Source organism: Mobula hypostoma, chromosome 27, assembly GCF_963921235.1.
Source record: "Mobula hypostoma chromosome 27, sMobHyp1.1, whole genome shotgun sequence".
In the NCBI taxonomy this organism is placed as follows: domain Eukaryota; kingdom Metazoa; phylum Chordata; class Chondrichthyes; order Myliobatiformes; family Myliobatidae; genus Mobula; species Mobula hypostoma.
In genome coordinates, this window is record NC_086123.1 from 3,214,944 (window position 1) to 3,233,697 (window position 18,754).

Below are 18,754 nucleotides of genomic sequence, written 5' to 3' on the forward strand. Positions count from 1 at the left end.
ACTTTGTTTGGGAACATTAATACCTTCAGGCGATTCTAAAGTTTAGGGCTAAGGTACACAAACCACAGTTTACTCAAACATGCTGCTTGAAACATTAAAATCTCTGACCAAGTGGGCAGGTTTCACTCTGTAATTCAAAGGCTGAAAGAGAGACACAAAAACAGAGAGCAGAACTGTTCAGGGAAGGCATTTTAGAGCACTATGTCAGGATGAACAGAGTAAACAGTGGAACCTACAAGTGTAAAGCAACAAAGGAACAGGATTATAAAATAACAAGGGAACAGTTTACTGAGGCATTGACGAACTGTGTTGAATTAATGATAAAATAAGACAGTGCATTATATATCACTGCGGAATTGCATCTTTTAGAGTTAATAGATGTTGTAATATGGGAACCTGAAAGTAATAACATTCATAATTTACATTCCTGATGGAAATGGGTAGTGGAGGTAAGGAGCCCTTTTGGATTCTGGGGGACAGGGATCATGACAAGACCAAGGTGGCACAATACCATCACTGAGCCAGTGGCCAGGGTTCTCTTCCTGAAGCTGTCTGTAAGTCTGAACATTCTGTATATGATTGCTCCGGTTTCCTTCCCACATTCCAAAGATGTTCGCATCAGTAGGCTCACTGGTCACGTGGGTGTAATTGGGTGGCGTGGGCTTGCTTAGCTGATAGAGCCCGTTCCATGCTGCATCTCGAAATAAAATTTTTTTAAATAATGTTGCTTGTCCTTAATTTCCTTTCAGAAGATGATGGGAGCTCCTCTTTGAAATGCGGCAGTCCCTCTTGAGAAGGCACTCCCACAGTAGTGTTGAGAAGGAAGTTCCAGGATTTAGATGTACTGACAATCAAGGAAAAGTGATACATTTTCAAGCCAGGATGTTGTGTGAATGGGAGTGGAAGCTGCAGAATATGATGCTCTCATATTAAGAGGTACTATTTGAGTAGCCTAGGCAAGCGACAACAGTCCATTTTGTAGACAAGACACATTGCAGCAGTTGTATGAAGCTCATCGAAAAAATGAATGTTTAGTGTAGTGGATATGGTATCAGTCAAATAGGTCGATTTGTTCTAGATGGCATCAAACTTTCCGCATTATGGGAGCTGCACTCGTCCAGTCAATTGGAGAGTATTCTATTACAATCCTACTACCGGTTTTTAGATGGTGTAAAGAATTTTGGCTTCTAGAAAGTGAGTTAATCACTACCCGATACCCAGTTTCAGACCAGTTTCTGTAGTCACAGCTTGTGTTGTTGATCCAGCTGAGCTTCCAGTCAAGAATGACATATGGTTTGTGGTATTAATAATGCCATTGAATGTCAAGAGTATGTAATTAGACTCTCTCTTATTGACCTCTTCTGCACCTAATATCTTTTGGTGCTTGTTAGCTCTTGCCTATGTTGACCTGGTCTTGCTGAATGCAAATAGGAGGTGCTTCATTTGCTGAGGAGCCGGGAACAGAACTGTAGATGCTGTAATCATCATCCAACATCTCATTCTGATTTGACGGTGGAAAAAGAATAACTGATTAAGCAGGTGAAGACAGACACTGTCATGAGGACTAAGTGATGTTCTGGAGCTGGCATGATTGATCACCAGTAACCACAACTATCTCTCTCTTTGAGATACAACTTGGGCCATTCAGTGTCCACTGAACAGACCTTTTGGCTGTCATAGTCAAGTGCTGGCTTGGGGAGTCACTTCCATCTTACCTTTAGAATTCAAAAAATATATCCAGTTTGGCTAGAGCTATGGCTGGTTCTCGAGTGCAGAACTTCAGCACAGATCTGCAATGTTATCTGGTCTCACGGCCATCAAGTACCCTGATCTAGTTTTTGCTAGCTTACGTAGAGAATCAAATTGGCTGAGGACTGGATTTTGTGGAGATCACAGGAGAAAACAGAAACCATGGACTTCAATGCCACAAACAGTTGTGGAGGGCAAACCACTGGGTATATTTAAAGTGGAGGGTGATAGGTAGGTACCTGACATGGTAGTTGCAAACACTTCAGCTTTACCTTTAACATTCACAACCTGCCACTGCTGGCAGTGGGATATTGTTGTACCTTCACCCTCCCATTGCTGGAGTCCACTATTCACTAGTATCTGTAGGAGAACTGCCGAGTTCTGATAGGATTTGCTTGCTGTGAGATTGCTTTTGCATGCTATTTTTATTCTTAAGCACATGTACTGCACTTCGTTTTGGCACCTCATATTCAACTATACCCAGTGCTGTTCTTGAATGTCCTTCTCCACAAAAAACTGCTGGAGGAACTCATAGGTCAGGCAGAGGGACAGTTGATACTTCAGGTCAAAACACCGCATTAGGGCACTCGTGTCTCCATGTCCTTCTCCAGCTGGGAATGATTCTCCCTGGCTTAGCCATAATGATGGAGTGAGGGAGGTGCCAGGGCACAGATTGTGGTGCTGTACATTACTGCTGCTGGCATTCCACACTACATTATATCGATGGAATGCCGATTTTTGAACTGTTAGATCTGTTTGGAGTTTACCCCATTCTGAGTGGCATGGAAGAACTGCAGGCAGGTAGTGCAGCCATCTCACAGCTTCAACTACTTGGGTTCAATCCTGACTTCTGCCATTGTGCCTATGAAGTTTGCAAGCTTCCCGTGACCCTCGGGTGGTCTAGTTTCCTCTACATTGCAAGGATGTGTGGGCTATTAAGTTAATGCGAATGGCTGGTGGAAAAATCTGGTGGTGTTAATGGGTACATATGTGAGGATAAATCACAAGGAGTAAGAGGGAGAATGATTGCTTTAGAACTCTCTCTATGTTGCAAGGAAATATGAGAAATATAAGAACATGATTACTGTACCACAGAACACGGGAGGTGTCCTTATTATACCAAACATAGAGTTGACATGAAAGTTAATTCTGATATTTGGCGTGCATTCCTGTGTACCTGTTCTCTCTCCTGTTCCAGTTCCTCTGCCTCCATGCTTTGCTCAATTTCAGACAATAACGATGTGCTCGTTGGACCCACACTATGCAAGCTGATCTCCTCATTCATTTCATCCACTTTCATTTGAAGCTGCCGGTGAGACATACGTACTTCGCGGAGTTCTATCTGGTTCTGGTGCAACTGTGAAAACAAAGCACAAGGCAAGATATTAGACCTGCTTCTGCTTAAATGGATGAACAAGTCAGTTCCAGTCAAAATCAAGTCTAGCCAACTCTGCTCTTGATGACATTCACTTACCTCCAAAACCAAACCCCTTTTGGTAACAAATACATCTTCACTGCCATGTCATGCCTTTAGTTATTACAAACATTAATAAAAGTGCAAGTAATTTTGAAAGGTGCAAGTTTTAGACATACCACTTTTAATATACTACCAGGCTTTTATAAGTGTGCATAAATATTGCAGAAGGCAGTATAAATATAGATTCTAATGGATCTGTGGAGTAATTACTTGTTCCATTTCCCTCTAATCACTCAAGACAACTTACTTCGTAATATTGCTCTTCTGTTTTTGTCTACCACCTACCACCCTATGACCCTGCACATCCAACACGACACCCTGTGCAACCTTCACCATCTTCAATGGGATCCTACCACTAAACGCACCTTTACCTGCTCCCCCCCCAACTCTCTGCTTTCCACTGGAGATTCCCCTGTCCATTTGTCCTTCCCCACCGATCTCCCTCCTGGCACGTATCTCTGCAAGTGACAGAAATGCTACACTTGCCCATTCACTTCCTCACTCACCTCCACTCAGAGTCCCAAACAGTCCTTCCAGGTGAGGCAACACTGCCCCTGCAAACCTGTTGGGGCTTGCTGTACCTGGTGCTCCCAATGCAGCCTTCCCCACATTGATGAGACCTGATGGAAATTGAGGGATTGCTTTGTTGAGCATTTCCGCTCCATCCGCAAAAAGTGGAGATTCCTGGTGGCCAACCATTTTAATTCTGATCCCCATTCCCATTCTGACACGTCGGTCCGTGACCTCCTCTTCAATCTCAGGGTGGAGGAACAACACCTCACATTCTGAATAGGTAGCCTCCAACTTGATGGCATGAACACAGATTTCTCTTTCCGGTAATTTTTTTTCCTGCCCCTCCCTCTATTCCCTACTCTGGCCTATTACCTTTTTCCTCACCTGCCTATCACCTCCTCCAGGTGCCTCTCCTTCTTCTCCTTTCTCCTGTGGTCCACTCTCCTCTCGTATCAGATTCCTTCTCCAGTCCTTGGCTTTTCCATTTATCATGTCCTAGCTTCTGACCTCATTCCCTCTCCCCCAGCCACCTGGCTTCAGCTATCAATTTCCAGCTTGTACTCATTTCTCTCCCCCACCTTTTTCATTCTGACATCTTCCCCTTTCTTTTCCAGTCCTGATAAAGGGGTTTGGACCGCAACCTCAACTATTTATTCATTTCCATAGATGCTGTCTGACCTGCTGAGTTCTTCCAGCATTTTGTGTGTGTTGCTACGGATTGGCCCATTTAAAGAGCATTGCCTCCCCCATCACACTAGCTGCTGTTTAGTTGGTGACATCACAGTGCCAGCAGAGTTTAAACCTAGTACGTGGAAACCATGGACTCTCTCTTATTTCTCTCCAGGACGCCATGGTGCCGTAGGACCAGTAAACAGTGGAGGTGTGCTGCAGTAAAGAGGGCCCGGGTGCACACTTCAGATAAGCACTTGCAACTGCGTGCACGTTTAGTGTCTGTTTTGTCCTGCCACTTCAGGCGTTCAGCTTAGATCAGCATTCGTAACTGAGTGAAACTTGGAGGGTTTACTGAATGTTTAGTGCCTGTATTGCCCTGTAAATAAATACTTAACTTACTTACCTGTAGTGAGCGTCTTCTGTCCCCACTCACTGAACTCGCAAACCTGATTTCACTCAACAATTGGCAGCATTTGTCTTGTAAATAAATAGCTAACCTACTTACTGCTGGTGAGTGTGTCCTCTGTCCCCACTCACTGAACCCGTGAACCTCATTTCACACAACAATTGGCGCGGCGAGCAGGGTTCAGTGATGGACCAGAAGATCAATAAGACCGCGGACCCCCAGTGTGAGTAGTGCCAAGTCCTGGGGTGCGGCATTTGGGAGTCTTGCCAACCTATTGGCAGGTTATGGGAAGCCAGTAGACTGGTCAGGTAAGTTGGATTTCTGCGGGGTGAAAATGGGACACAACATCATGTCTATGCTTAATAAGATAGGGCTCCCCTAGAGCAGGGGCTCCTAACTTTCTTTGTGCCATGGATCAAAACCATTGAGCAAGGGGTCTGTGGACAGCAAGCTGTGAACACCTGCCCTAGAGCAAGGGGAGCCCGAGGGGCAGAGGGGTGACCTTTGGCTGCTGGCAGCCATAGTAAAGCAGCAGTACACAACAGTCTCACAGAAGGCAAAAGAGATAGAGTTTGAAAAATGAAGTGGAAGGGCTAAACCAGCAATGTGTCACCATCGGGGAGATTGCCCAGTCAGCACAAACTTCAGCTAAAGAGATAGGGGACAGGAGCACGGAGATGGCTAGTAAAGGTACAGTAGTTAGAGGCTGCTGCAGGACTAACTGGCAACCAGGCCTATTAAGGTCTGAGCTCTGAAGTTGCAGGAGGTGACACCGACACAGCGATGTGGGATGCAGACATTTGGTTAAATTGTGAGGATGGGTAAAAGAGATTAGAAGGGAGCCTTGGGAATCCCCCTCTAAGTGAGCACCTTTCCCCCATGCAGCTATACCAGTACAGGCCAGACCGGTGGCCACATCGTACCAGAACTGCCAAGGGGTCTGTTGGCCTAAGTTTCCACAGAACAGGGTGAGGAAGAGCAGCAGGCCGCGGGAGAGGGACCTGGGGTGGATAACACCGCGGGTCTCACTAAGGCGACTGCCGCCAGGGAATTCTCTGCTAAGGAACTGGCGGAGCAGGGAGACAGGTGTGGGCAGAAGCGAGGCGAGCCTCTGCCTAGGTGGTTGCTGAGGATATGTGATGCAGGGAGTGCAGGAGGGAGTCTATCCAACAGGGAGGTGGGTGTTGGGGGTGTGGGGGATGGATTAACCATGCCCTGTGAGTGCCTCCTGCTTCCCACTAGGGTGAGGAGTCGCAAAGGGGCAGAGTGATAGCGGCAATTAAGGCCAGGTATCCCTCACCCTCGAGTGGGATCTACAGCCCCAGGAGGAGTGGAGTGCAGTGGAGGAAGGGACCACAGCCCTTTGCAGGTGGGCTGTCATCACAGGTATCTGTCATGGCAGTGACAACCCACTGGAGCATTACAGGCTAATCAGTACCATGGTAGGGTATTTAGTTAAAGCAGCAGCTCCCAGTTTAAAGGGAATGAGACTGCCAACATTAGAGGGTACCACAGATGCCGTCAGATTATTGGAGGGATTAGAGTACGTGGGGGAAGGCCCCCTGAGTTGGATGTGCAGATTAGTCATACAGCCTGAGGGTGAGGGGCCCTGTGTGACCTGCAAGGAAAAGCTTTTGGCTCTGCCCAGAGCTGGGATCCGATAGCAGCAGGCAAATGGGGTTCCCACTGTTACGTGGAGTGAGCAATGCCAGGGGAAGTGAGAGCAGGAGGCCATCAAGGGAGAAGGGTCATTCTCCAAACCCTACCCCGATACGGGCTCCTTCCGTCCTCTGCAGGGTTCCTCACATCCCATTCAGGGTTCCCTGTATCTTTGCAAAGGGCACCCATGGATCTTCAGTGGCAGCAGAAATGTGGCAGTGGGTGGCATCCTCCTGTGCCATTCCCGAAGGGAAGGGAGGGTTCATTCCCTCTGCACCCTCCCCCCATAATAAAGTATGAATTGTTTGAGTTTGGTGAAGTGTTTTTCTTTTTGTTCTTTGGAAAAAGTGTTAAAGTTTTCCACTGTGGAAATTAACTGTTCTAAGTTTTGCAGTTAATTGTGAAGGATGTGAAGGAAGAAAACTACAAGCATGGATTAAATTTGTTTTTGGAGGGAGATTGGAACCCTTAGGAGTGAACTGAAATGTTGCTTTTTTTAACAAGAATGTTCCACAAGGTTGAAAAATATTTTGGGTATTGTCCACACATTGAATTTAAGTTCTTTTGGAAAGAACTTTGCAAAGTTGAGACATATTCACATTGTGAGTCTCATTAAACGCAAATGAGTAGCCGGGGTTCAGGTCATTCTTGTGTCTTAGAATGCAAATGCGTAATGTGTTTGTTGTCCAACACGTATCAGGTAAAATGCAGTCGAGAGTACACCATAAACACGAGAAAGTCAGTAGATGCTGGAAATCCAAAGCGACGCAGACAAAATGCTGGAGGATCTCAGCAGCTCAGGCAGCATCTGTGGAAAAAATAAATAGTTAACGTTTTGGGCTGAGTTCCTTCATCAGGACCACAGAGAATCAGAGGGAGAAGGCAGACCAAGTGAGTCAGCCCTCTGACAATTTCCTTACAGGAAACTTAAATAACAACCATCAACCTCCTGACTGAAGACGACCTGTGAATGAAAAGTAAAGGTTACACAAATGCAGAAGACACTGACAGCACGACAGCAAGCCGTGAATAAAGCTGGTCATGGTTCATCGTAATGAAGGCTCATTCTCGAAGGTAGGTGATTAGTTATACGGATTAGAATAGAAAGAGTTTGAGAAAGTAGACAGGAAGGATCTGAGTTTCTGTAGGGACATCTAGTCCCACAACCCTGACGGCAAAACAGACTGAGAAAGAGAAGAAATTGCACACAGCATTGGCAGCCTGAACGGGGAGTGAACAGAAGTGAGCCAGACTCTGAGCTGGACAGTCCAGCAGTGGATGCCACCAAGGCAGATATTCGAATTGAGACCACCTCAAATCCTCCTGTAGATTGATCAAAGAAACTGGTTGTCAAGCTCTCTCCGATCTGCCATGGCATGGAAAGTAAACTGTTTACTCTGACTCTGATACAAAGTTATTTTGCTGTGCCCCTGCCCACAGAGTAACTACTGACAGCCAATACTGAAAGCTTTGGCTATCAGAGAATGAAGGGATGAAGAGGACGTGATCAAATTTCTGGAACATTTTATTGTCATCTCTGCTCAGTCTTGCAGATAGCCAATTAGGGATGTTAAATAGTGCACGACATGATAGATTAGTAATTGGGGGAGGGATTTGAGGTGAAGGGCATTTTCACTGCCCTGCTTAATCAGATCCTCCTAAAGTTTGGTCTTCCTGGGACAGATTTCTGTTCGGGGGCCAAGAGAAGGGTATGCTTTGGAGTATTCCAGAGTTATATGAATATAACACTTATTAATTCAAACAAAAACCAGTTTTCAGTTCTTAATGTTGATTGTAAATTGCAAGCAGCAAGACATTTGCATTTGCATCAGCCAAACGTTGAGAGAATCAGGCACTGGAAGGTTGGTGGACTACTGTAGTGCACTGGGTAGCAATTGGTAGGCTGACAATTCTGGGCAGCGTTGTTTTATGTTTTGTGTATAGTACATTGATGTAACCATATCGATTATACAAACCTGTGGACTGGGTGTCATGTCTTTTGAGGAGTGGTATGTCGCAGCGGGTGTCAATCTTACCTGTTCATTGAGAGCTGCTCCCGGGTACTAGCTAGGGATTGGCCCTCCCACTAGCTGATGATGTCATGGCGCAGGTGGAATTTATGTCTAGCGCGCAGTAACCGCGCAGCCTTTTTTCACATTTTCATCGCCACGGGCAGTTTGGCATTGCCATGGAAACAGTAAACAGTGGCGGTGTAAAGAGGGCCCAGGTGCACACTTTAGGTCAGTATTTGCCACTGTGCGTATGTTTAGTGTCTGCTTTGTCCTGCCACTTTGGGCGCTCAGTTTAGATGAATATTCGTAACTAGTGTAACCTGAAGGGTTTTCTCAATGTTTAGTACTTGTCTTCTCCTGTAAATAAACAGTTAGCCTACTAAGCAGTACTGAGTGTCTTCTGTCCCCGCTCACTGATCCCGCAAACCCGATTTCACATACCAGCTTAAGAGTATACATTTTCATTTGCCTACCCGTCTCTCAAATTCATCCACAATATTTTAGCCACTGTACCACATATTTCTTTCCTCCAAGTTCAAGTGCCTTGCATACAATTCCCACTTTCCTCTTTTCTAGATATTTCTGGATTGTTGCACACCCAACCTCACTTCTGCATTCTATTTGCAAGAATGGGTTTGAACCTCTAGACGTGAAGACTGAATCCCTGAAGGTGGAACTGAGAGCCACACAGACATCATCTTCTTTCATTTTAAAGATAAAATTGTATATTGTAGAAGTTATTTGTGATTCATCCATGACTCATTCACTGTTGCTGCAGGTCTCTATTTTTATCCCCTTCCCCTGAACATCCTGCTCTCTCTTCATAAACTTGGCATCCCTTACCTCTGTTGTCGATTTCCAACTTGCTTTTCGAAGGCCTGTTTACTCCTGTGCTCATAATCTAATGTTACCTTCCAGTTCAGCTCTGCGTTGAGATTCAAATTTACATCCCCACTTTTGACATTTTCCCATGGTATTGGTCCTCCAACACCTTCCAAGACTAAACTGATCCTCTGATTATATTATTTTGAATATCCTTGCCATGATCTCACCCATCACGTTTTGTAGTATTAAAAAACATGAAGCTAATTCAAAGTAAGACACGAGAGTCCAGGAATGTGAGCCTAACTTCGAGTTTACTTTAAGCGAGGTGTGCACGTATCACATGGTAGTGTGATGACATATGCAAATCACTTATATTTACATACAAGCCATAATTATTTACACAAACAAGAATGTTTCATCAATTACCCAAATGCTACAAAATATTAAATACACAACACTCCTCCCTGCTTAACTATAAACTCCAATGCAATGAAGAATGCATCACAGCTCTCTACACAGTATATTATATAATACAATCACTATATACAGACGTCCATAGCATAGTAAAATTTAAATTGTCTCCTTCAGGTTTAAAGGTTTAATTACTGCAGAGGATTTTTTACTCTTGTGGGATAGCATCTTTCCTGACAAGGTAGGTCACTCTGCTTGGCAAATGAAACTAGTGGCTGTGCAACACCTCAGATCCTGGAGCCTCCTCAGTGGTGGCTGTAGGAGTTGAACCTGAGACTGCAGGAACTGGTTCTGACAGCAGTAACCGACTTTCTTCTCTAACCGTCTGCTCTGTTCTCCTCTCCTCAACCGATCGAAGACATCAGAGTGTGATCCATTGTGTAGGAGAGTGGTCCAGTTCTGTCCTTAATCTTTCTGGGTACCCACTTTCGATCACCTCTGTAGTCCCTCGCCAGGACCGTTTGTCCAGGAGTGAAACACTGAACCTCCTTGTTTGAGGAGCGTTCAGTCTGTCCCAGCCGTTGTCCTGCAGACTCCTCTGAGATTGGGTTTGAGGAGATTCAAGCGTGAACGGAAAGGTGGTGTGTGTTGCACGATGATATGCAAGGAGGAAATTTGCGAGCTTCTGGTTCAGTGTTAGTGTAGTTCTGCTGATAGTGCTCGCAGAGCCTTCTTCAGACTCTGGATAAATCTCTCCACCAAGTGATTTGTAGCTGGATGTAATCAATCAAATCAATTATCATTCAAATCATACATAGATACAAATGAATGAGACAGCGTACCTCTGCAGCCAAGGTGCAAAACATTCAAAACAGCAAGCAAACATTCAAAAAGTGAGCAACATTCAAAATAGCGAGTAACATAATTCAAAATAATGAGCAAGAAGCATATTCACTCTTAAAAAACATACATAAAGTCCAAGACCCTGAGTGACAATGTCCAGCAATCAATGGTATGGTCTCCCAGCAATGTGCAGCCACACGTAATCCAGCCTGTTATTCCACCGTTCGAACACCAATGGGAGAGACCAGGCCCCAGCTAAGCGCAGACGCCACGCTGAAACGCTTCTGCGTCTTCTCAACTGGCCTAGTCCTTGTTACAACCAAGGTTACACAGCACCCGTCGCCTGTCCCTCCACCAAACAAGGGTAACAGGCCTGCGGGAACTTACATTACCACTGTCCAACAGAGTCTTGTGATCGCAAGTGAAATGTGCGAGACAACCTACCATGATTACACTGCGCCAACTATGACACTTTCAAGCAGCCGGCAGCAACATGGTCTGTAGCCAGGGCAGCTCTATCAAACCCAGACTGGCTCCTCCGACATCCTGATGGGTTCCTTTCCCAATATCCTGGCCGGCCCCTTCTCCAGCATCCCAGAATATGCCTTATTTTATTCACTTTCAGGAGTGACTGAAACTGTTCCCCCTGTCACTAACTAAGTGCTCTTCAACACCAGACCTTCCGAAGAGGTTTCTCCATGCATCACCAGTGTGCAAGGCTCTAGTGGAGGCTTTTGGAAACACTTCTGATCACTCTGTAGTTGTATCCACTATTACTAAGAGATTTGTGCCCATGAATGGTCTGGCAAAATCCACATGAATCCTCTGCCAGGACAAAGTAGGCTCTTCCCAGCGATGGAGAGGTGCTGTTCTTGGCATCTTCTGGATGTGTTGGCTTCCCACACAGTGCATGGCAAGCTACTCGATCTGCAGATCTATCCCAGGCCATTTCAAACCAATACCTTCATTTTAACCATGCCTAGATGACTGGCATGCAGCTCCTAAACACTTTAGCTCTCAGCTTGGATGGTACAACAACTCTTAATCACCACACAAGGCAACCTCCATCAAGGGAAGTTCATCCCAGTGCCAGTAAAAAATGGGGAAACTGGAGTTTTTGTTGCAGATTCCAGCCACTTTTGGTGGCCACACAGACCTGAGGCAGTGTGGGGTCTTTCCTGGTTTCCCTTTGGGTCATCTCTGCTGTAATTGGGAGACTTTTGATTTGTGTCGGGGAGAATACGTGAAGAGGAATGAGTAAATTTCTATGGTACTTCCTTTTCCAAGGGTAAACAGGGTCATCCATCAGCATTTCCATGATTAGTTGTCCTCTTGAACTCAAACTTGTAATTGTGTCCTCCAGGAAAGAGCCCATCTCTGCATTCCTGCTGCTGCTGTTAGTGGAACACACTTCTGTAGAATGAAAATGGACACTAGGGGCTGATGATCAGTAACGAAGGTAAACTCTCCCCCATAAAAGTACTGTTTGAAATGCTTTACACCCCAAATCAGACTCAAGGCCTCTCCGTCAACCTGTGCGTAATTTTGCTCTGCAGCAGTAAGGAAATGCGTAGCAAAGGCTGTTCGGCGTTCACTTCCATCACTCATAACATGCGACATGACTGCACCTATACAAGGTGAAGAGCCATAGGCAGGCGTCACTGGATGATGTGGATCATAATGTGTCACGACTATGCCTGCCATCACTGTTTCCTTTTCCTTTTTGAAAACCATCTCAAAATGCTTTGACCATTGCTATTTCTTCACAATCCGCAGTATTAAGTTCAAGGGTTGGAGAAAAGCAGCAAGGTTTAGCAGAAACCTGTTATAGTAGTTGACAAATCCTAAAAAGGACCACAACTGTGACACATCCTTTAGCCTTGGGGAGTCCACTACTGCTTGAATTTTCAGCAAGTTTCGCCTTTAAATCTGCATTTGTCTGTTGTGTGTGAGCCCCTGCCACAACAGAATCACAATTTTTTTCAGCCAAGCTAGTTTCTGTTTAGATGTTGCAATTTTGTTCACGCTCACTTTCATTCCTGACTGCAACTTAACTGCTTCTCTGTTTATGGTTTCCATTGAAACAGTGACTTCAACTGCTCTCTTAAATGTGAGCACTGCTTCCATTAGGAGCCGTTTCTGAATTTTTTTGTAAGATTCCACAAACTGAATGCTCTCTTAGTGTATCATTAAGCCCATTAGCAAACTGAAAATGCTCAATCACTTCAACTCAGCCATGTACGCTGAAATGGACTCCCCTTCTTTTTGATTCCACTGATATAACCTAAAGCATTCTGTAATCAGCAATGGCTTCAGTTATAAATGTTCCTGCATTACTTTGATAATATCAGCAAAGCTAATTTCTGCTGGTTTGGTTGGAGCAGTGAAACCAATTGTATGGTTGAAGCAAATTGTATGCCTTCAAACCCAATGCACTTAGCAAAATTGGTACTCATTTCTCACTGGCTATTTCATTTACTTCAGATGAGGAATGAATATGATGGTGGTGGAACTCAATGGTTCAGGCAGTACCTGTGGAGCAAAATGGAAAGTTGATCTCAACCCAAAACTATGAATGCTCATTCCCTCCATAGAAGCTGCCTGACTCATGAAGTTCCACCAGCATAATATTTGTTCCTCATCTGTAGTCTCTTGCATCTTCAATTTTTTTGCAACTTCCTGAACAAACAACTGATATGCTAAACGGATGTTTAGAAGACAGTTCTTCCAACACAAAGGCAATCTTTTCTTGGTTCTGTACTGAAGATGCTATTGTGGTCAAGATCTGGAGCTCTCTACTCCAAAAACAATCTGTTATCAGCGAATCAGAAATGATAGTAAGCTTGACCACTGTTGATTATATTATATAATTAGCCCACATTAGGGGCAAGCTAAGGGTCCAATGGGTTAAAAAAAAACAAAACTTGTCAGTGGTTCAAGGTAGCATCTACGTGGGCCACGAGTTCAAAGGTTCAATTTAATGTCAGAGGAATGTATACAATGTACATTCTGATACGCTTTTTCTTCACGAAACATCCACAAAAGCAGAGAGGTGCCCCCAAGAATGAACGACAGTTAAATGTGAGAACCCCAAAGTCCCCCCCCCAGCTCCCCGCTCCCGCGCATAAGTGGCGGTGAGCAACAATCCCGCCTCCCCCATTATCAAAGTTTTCTGATCAATGCATCAGGACCAAGAGTGGAGAAGGAGGGTAGCTGGTATAAAGAGCATAGGAGACTTGAATGGGTACCCTGCAAGAATTATTCTATGACACTAAATAACTGATTTAATTCCAGTTGCAACACAACATCTGCTACATTTGTAAGGAATGATAGTTTCCCGTTTTTAAGCCAATAATACTGTCAGAGGAATGGAGAGTGGCAGCACCCATATTGTGCATATTCTCTGTATTCATTCCCCTTATTATGCAAGTAATCCATGTGTTGTATAAATTCTCCTTGTACACACACTCCAGTCATTTGGGACACGCTGCTCCTGTTCGTTCCTCTGATGTACATTCTTTAACACTCCTCACCTGCAGATCCTTCTCACGACTCTGTCGCTCAGCCATCAACACTCGTTCCTGAAGTTCCTCAATCGTGCCCTGCAACAGTTCATTCTCCTCAATCACAGCACTGATACGCTGCTCCAGTTCACGTTTTCGTTCTGTTAGCATTTTTATCTGAGATCAGGAGGTAAAATTAGGCATCAGAATGCTGTAGACAGCCAAGCTATAGTGTGGAGACAAAGTGTGGCAGGTAAAGGAGGCATTGGCTATGGATACGGGGTAAATGAGGGTAGGGCAGGTAAGGGAAGGCCACAAAACTAGGATAAGGGCAACAAGAGGATGGGAAGTCAGGCAAGAAGCAACAGGCAAAGATGCTGCAGATAACATAGGCCAGCCAGAACGTCTGAATATTTAAATCCCAGCTGGACACAGTAGGTGCTTTTAACCACCTAACCACATCAACATTGGTTGATTGCACCCAGTTGGATGCAATTGTACTTCTCAAGCTGGAGCACCACCACTAGTGACACTGAGAGCAAATTCACTGTACACTGAGGGCAGGAATGTTATCGTACATGCAGAATTATAAGCTGGTGTGTTTTTGTGATCAGAGGGGCAGCAGGTCACCAAATCCAGTGAAGGGATAAAGGATTTAGTTACAGTAATGAGCAATGATTGACAGATGTTGAAGTATTAGATAGAAAGTATTAAGTACTTACTTCTAGAATCTGCTGCTCCACATCACCCCATAGACAAAAAAGAAAAAAAAACAGAAAATGTAACAGTAATGAGCAGCATTTTTAACATTTGGTATTTTGTGTTCATCAAGTTAAGGGAAGAAAATTATTCAGTTTTTTGTCCAGAGAGTAAGTATCTAGCATTTCTAGCTTAAATTCCAATGATCTGATTATCCAGATTGCATGTTGTATGTCAGCAGCTTCTCATATTTACAAATCCTATAGGAATTCTTATGATTCTTATTCACTGTGCTGGACAGATTGTTCCTAAATTACACATCGGAAAGTATCTATTAAAGTGCACTCACATAGTGTACACAAACAATCTTGCTCACTATCATATTAATTAAGCCAGCCATTTCTATGTATTACCCCCACTACTCTATATAAACCCTTCAAACATATTCACACTCTATGTAGCCAAGAGTAAACCCTCACCTCTCAAACATCCTATGCCATATAAAAAGAAGCCTGAGATTCATTCATACTCGGCATACAGTCACTACATACCAAAAGGTTCAATAACGCATCATCAATCCTTAGAACTGTTCACAATACTCTGCACGTAATTTATCTTGGACAGAGTCATAGAGCTGTAGGCACAAAAATGGACTCTTTGGCCCAACACACTGATCCCATTTGTCTACATTAGGCCTATATCTCTCTCCTCCTTCCCCATCAAAGTACCTGCTCAAACACTTCTTGTATATTGTAATTGTTTCTGCCTCTAGCAGCCTGTTCTATATAACCACTATATTGGAAAAATTTGCCCTTCAGATCTTTAAATATTCTCCTCTTATTTTAAACCTGTGCTCTCTAGTTTCAGATTCCCTTACACTGGAAAAAGACCATCTACCTACGCTTCTGAGAACTTTATAGACTTTGTATGTTATAGCATAAACTCCATCTTGACTTTAATTCTATAGATGTATCAGCAATATATTTGAAAGGTATTCAAAATTATTCAAAACCTATGAAATTTTAATGACTTTTGTACATGAAAACATAATCTTAAGTTCGAAATGACAACTGCATATGTTTGCATTTAAATTGATTTGCAATAGTTTTACTAATTTGTTTAATCTATTAACAACTTCTTTCTCCCATTACAATTCTTCCATCTAAACTGCTCATTTCCAAGGGCAAGTGCCTTTTTAAAAGTCTGTGAAATAGAACAAAGTTGTGTTTCTGCACCAATTCCTTGTTCATATTGTGCTTTCAATGCAAACCAGCTAAAACAAGAGGCTCCATGGGATTCCATTACTAGTTACTTTGTGGCTTTTAGCTTCAGAACAATTTGGGAACTGTACTCTACAAGTCTAATGTTTTTCTACTTCCTATTTTTGGATTCTTCCTGTCCTATGTTCCAATGTCTATTTGTATGAATAATTATGACTATAAATTTAAGACTAAATATTACAATAATGTATATTTCACTATTCTAAGGAAACAGATATATAAGCAAACCATAAAAATCCTGGTGTTATAGGACAAGAGGATAAACAGGAGTCCTAAACAATGATATAGAAACATAGAAAACCTACAGCACAATACAGGCCCTTCGGCCCACAATGCTGTCCCGAACATGGACTTACTTTGGAAATTACCTAGGGTTACCCATAGCCCTCTATTGTTCTAAGCTTCATGTACCTATCCAGGAGTCTCTTGAAAGACCGCATCGTATCCACCTCCACCACTGTCGCCAGCAGCCCATTCCACACACTCACTACTCTGCAGAAAAAAAAACTTACCTCTGACATCTCCTCTGTACCTACTTCCAAGCACCTTAAAACTGTGCTCTCTCGTGTTAGCCATTTCAGCCCTGGGAAAAAGCCTCTGACTATCCACACAATCAATGCCTCAATTCAATATCTTAATTCAGGCCATGTATTAGATTACTCACTGCAGGTCACAAGAGAATAGTTTGCTAACGGAAACTATTTTTTTGGTGCCAGCTTTATTTAAAGTGCTGAGAGAGAATCTGAACCATAACACCCATTGCACCAGAATCTCCTGTGCCATCACATAATTTCTGCTCATAGACATCTGTGTACTTCGATAGGCACAGCTTTAAACATGGAATAAATACACTGATGCAATCCAACGGGATCTCACCTCAGCTTGCAAGGTCTCCAAGCGCACCACATGCTGATTTGTCGATATGCTTTTTTCACGGAACTCGTCACGGAGGTTATGAACTTGCATTGAGAGTTGCTGCTCTATCTCAGCTGTCTATGGAAGAAGAAAGAAAGTCATGGGATGTACTACAAGAACTATACACTGTACAAGTGTGGAAGACTAAGAACAAAATAAAAATTGTCTCAAAAGCCAAATATTTGGGAAACAAGGTGTGGATTTAATGATACCCTGACATACAATCATGAGCTGAGAAATGTTGCCATATGACAACAATAATCTTCTTACGCCAAAACAACACCAGCCACTGCCACTGGGCTAAACCTGGGCTCATGACCCCATGGACAAACAGTCAAGCTGCCCAATGACTTGCATTTGGGGTTTTATACAGTACAATGTGTTAATTTTCCCTTAAAACCAAGGGCCCATGGGATTAACCTGACGCCTGCTTGGTCCTCGGGACTCCCCCGAAGTGGCAACAGATGCCAGAGACTCGGGTATGATGAGCCGAATATCTGATCTTCTAATGCCATTTGTTACTTCTCCAAAGAATTCCAACAGATTTGTCAGGCAAGATTATCTCTTGCGGAAACTATGCTGACTATGGCCTGCAGTCGGACAGAGATGGCACTCGGTACTTGGTGCCAGAGAGCTGATCGGAGCTCGAAGTTTTCGGACGACTCAGAGTCGGATTGTGGTCGGCATGGCAGAGAGAGTTTTTCTTCCTTCTCCCATCTGCGTGAGATGTGGGACATTTGAGAGACTTTGAACTTTTACTGTGCTCATGGACTTCTTCATCAAGTTATGGTATTGTTGCACTGTTGTAACTATATGTTATAATTATGTTGTTTTGTTAGTTTTTTCAGTCTTGGTTGTACTGTGTTTTGTGATATCACACCAGAGGAAATATTGTATCATTTCTTAATGCATGCATTACTAAATGACAATAAAAGAGGACTACGTGTCTTCATAATCTAATAATCTAATCTAATTTTACCATGTGCCTCCAAGTACTCAAGATCTCATCCTTAACAATCGACTCCAACATCTTCCCAAACACTGAGATCAGACCAACTGGCTTATAATTTCCTTTCTTCTGCCTCTCTCCCTTCTTGAACAGTGGAGTGACATTTGCAATCTTCCAGTCTTTTGGAACCATTCTAGAATCCAGTGATTTTTGAAAGATCATTGCTAATGCCTCCATGATGTCTTCAACCACCTCTTTTAGAACATTGGGGTTTACACCATCTAGTCCAGGTATCTTATCTACCTTCAGACCTTTCAGTTTCCCAAGAAACCTCTCTCTAGAAATGGCGACTTCACACACTTCTGACCTTTGACTCTCTCGAACCTCCACCATACTGCTAGTGTGAAGACTGATGCAAAATACTCATTCAGTTAGTCCGCCATTGCCTTGTCCCCCATTACTACCTCTCCAGCCGCATTTTCCAGCAGTTCAGTATTCATGCTCGTCTCTCCTTTACACTTCACTGTTACGTACCCCGTAACTGGGTTGCCAAACCAGCAGAAATGGATCACTCAGTTGGAGTCTGGAGTACTAGAACTAAGAAAGTTTTATTAAAGAAACAAGCAACACAGTAATCGAAAGGATAATAAATGCAACAGTTCAGTGATGATAAACACACATGTGCACAGCATTAAGATAACAGCATCAATCAAGCTCTATCGTTGTCTAGGGGTAAATGACCAATTTCAAAATGACTCAAAGTTCAGTCCAGTTAGTAGTTCAGTTCGCAGTAATCGTTGCCATGGCGATGGACAACGTGGGGGAAGAGAGAGATAGAATA

The 18,754-nt window shown here is 43.6% G+C and overlaps 1 protein-coding gene across 1 annotated transcript in view; it reads right to left on the reverse strand.

Annotated features, from left to right (window-relative positions):
* LOC134338334 (BICD family-like cargo adapter 1) overlaps positions 1–18,754 on the reverse strand; it is an 84,640-nt gene that overhangs the window by 17,427 nt on the left and 48,459 nt on the right. The window contains exons 3-5 of the mRNA XM_063034090.1: positions 16,926–17,042; positions 14,101–14,247; positions 2,927–3,106 (exon numbers count right to left, since the gene is read on the reverse strand). Coding sequence (XP_062890160.1) covers positions 2,927–3,106; positions 14,101–14,247; positions 16,926–17,042 — 444 coding nt within the window. The remainder of the gene's footprint in view (positions 1–2,926; positions 3,107–14,100; positions 14,248–16,925; positions 17,043–18,754) is intronic.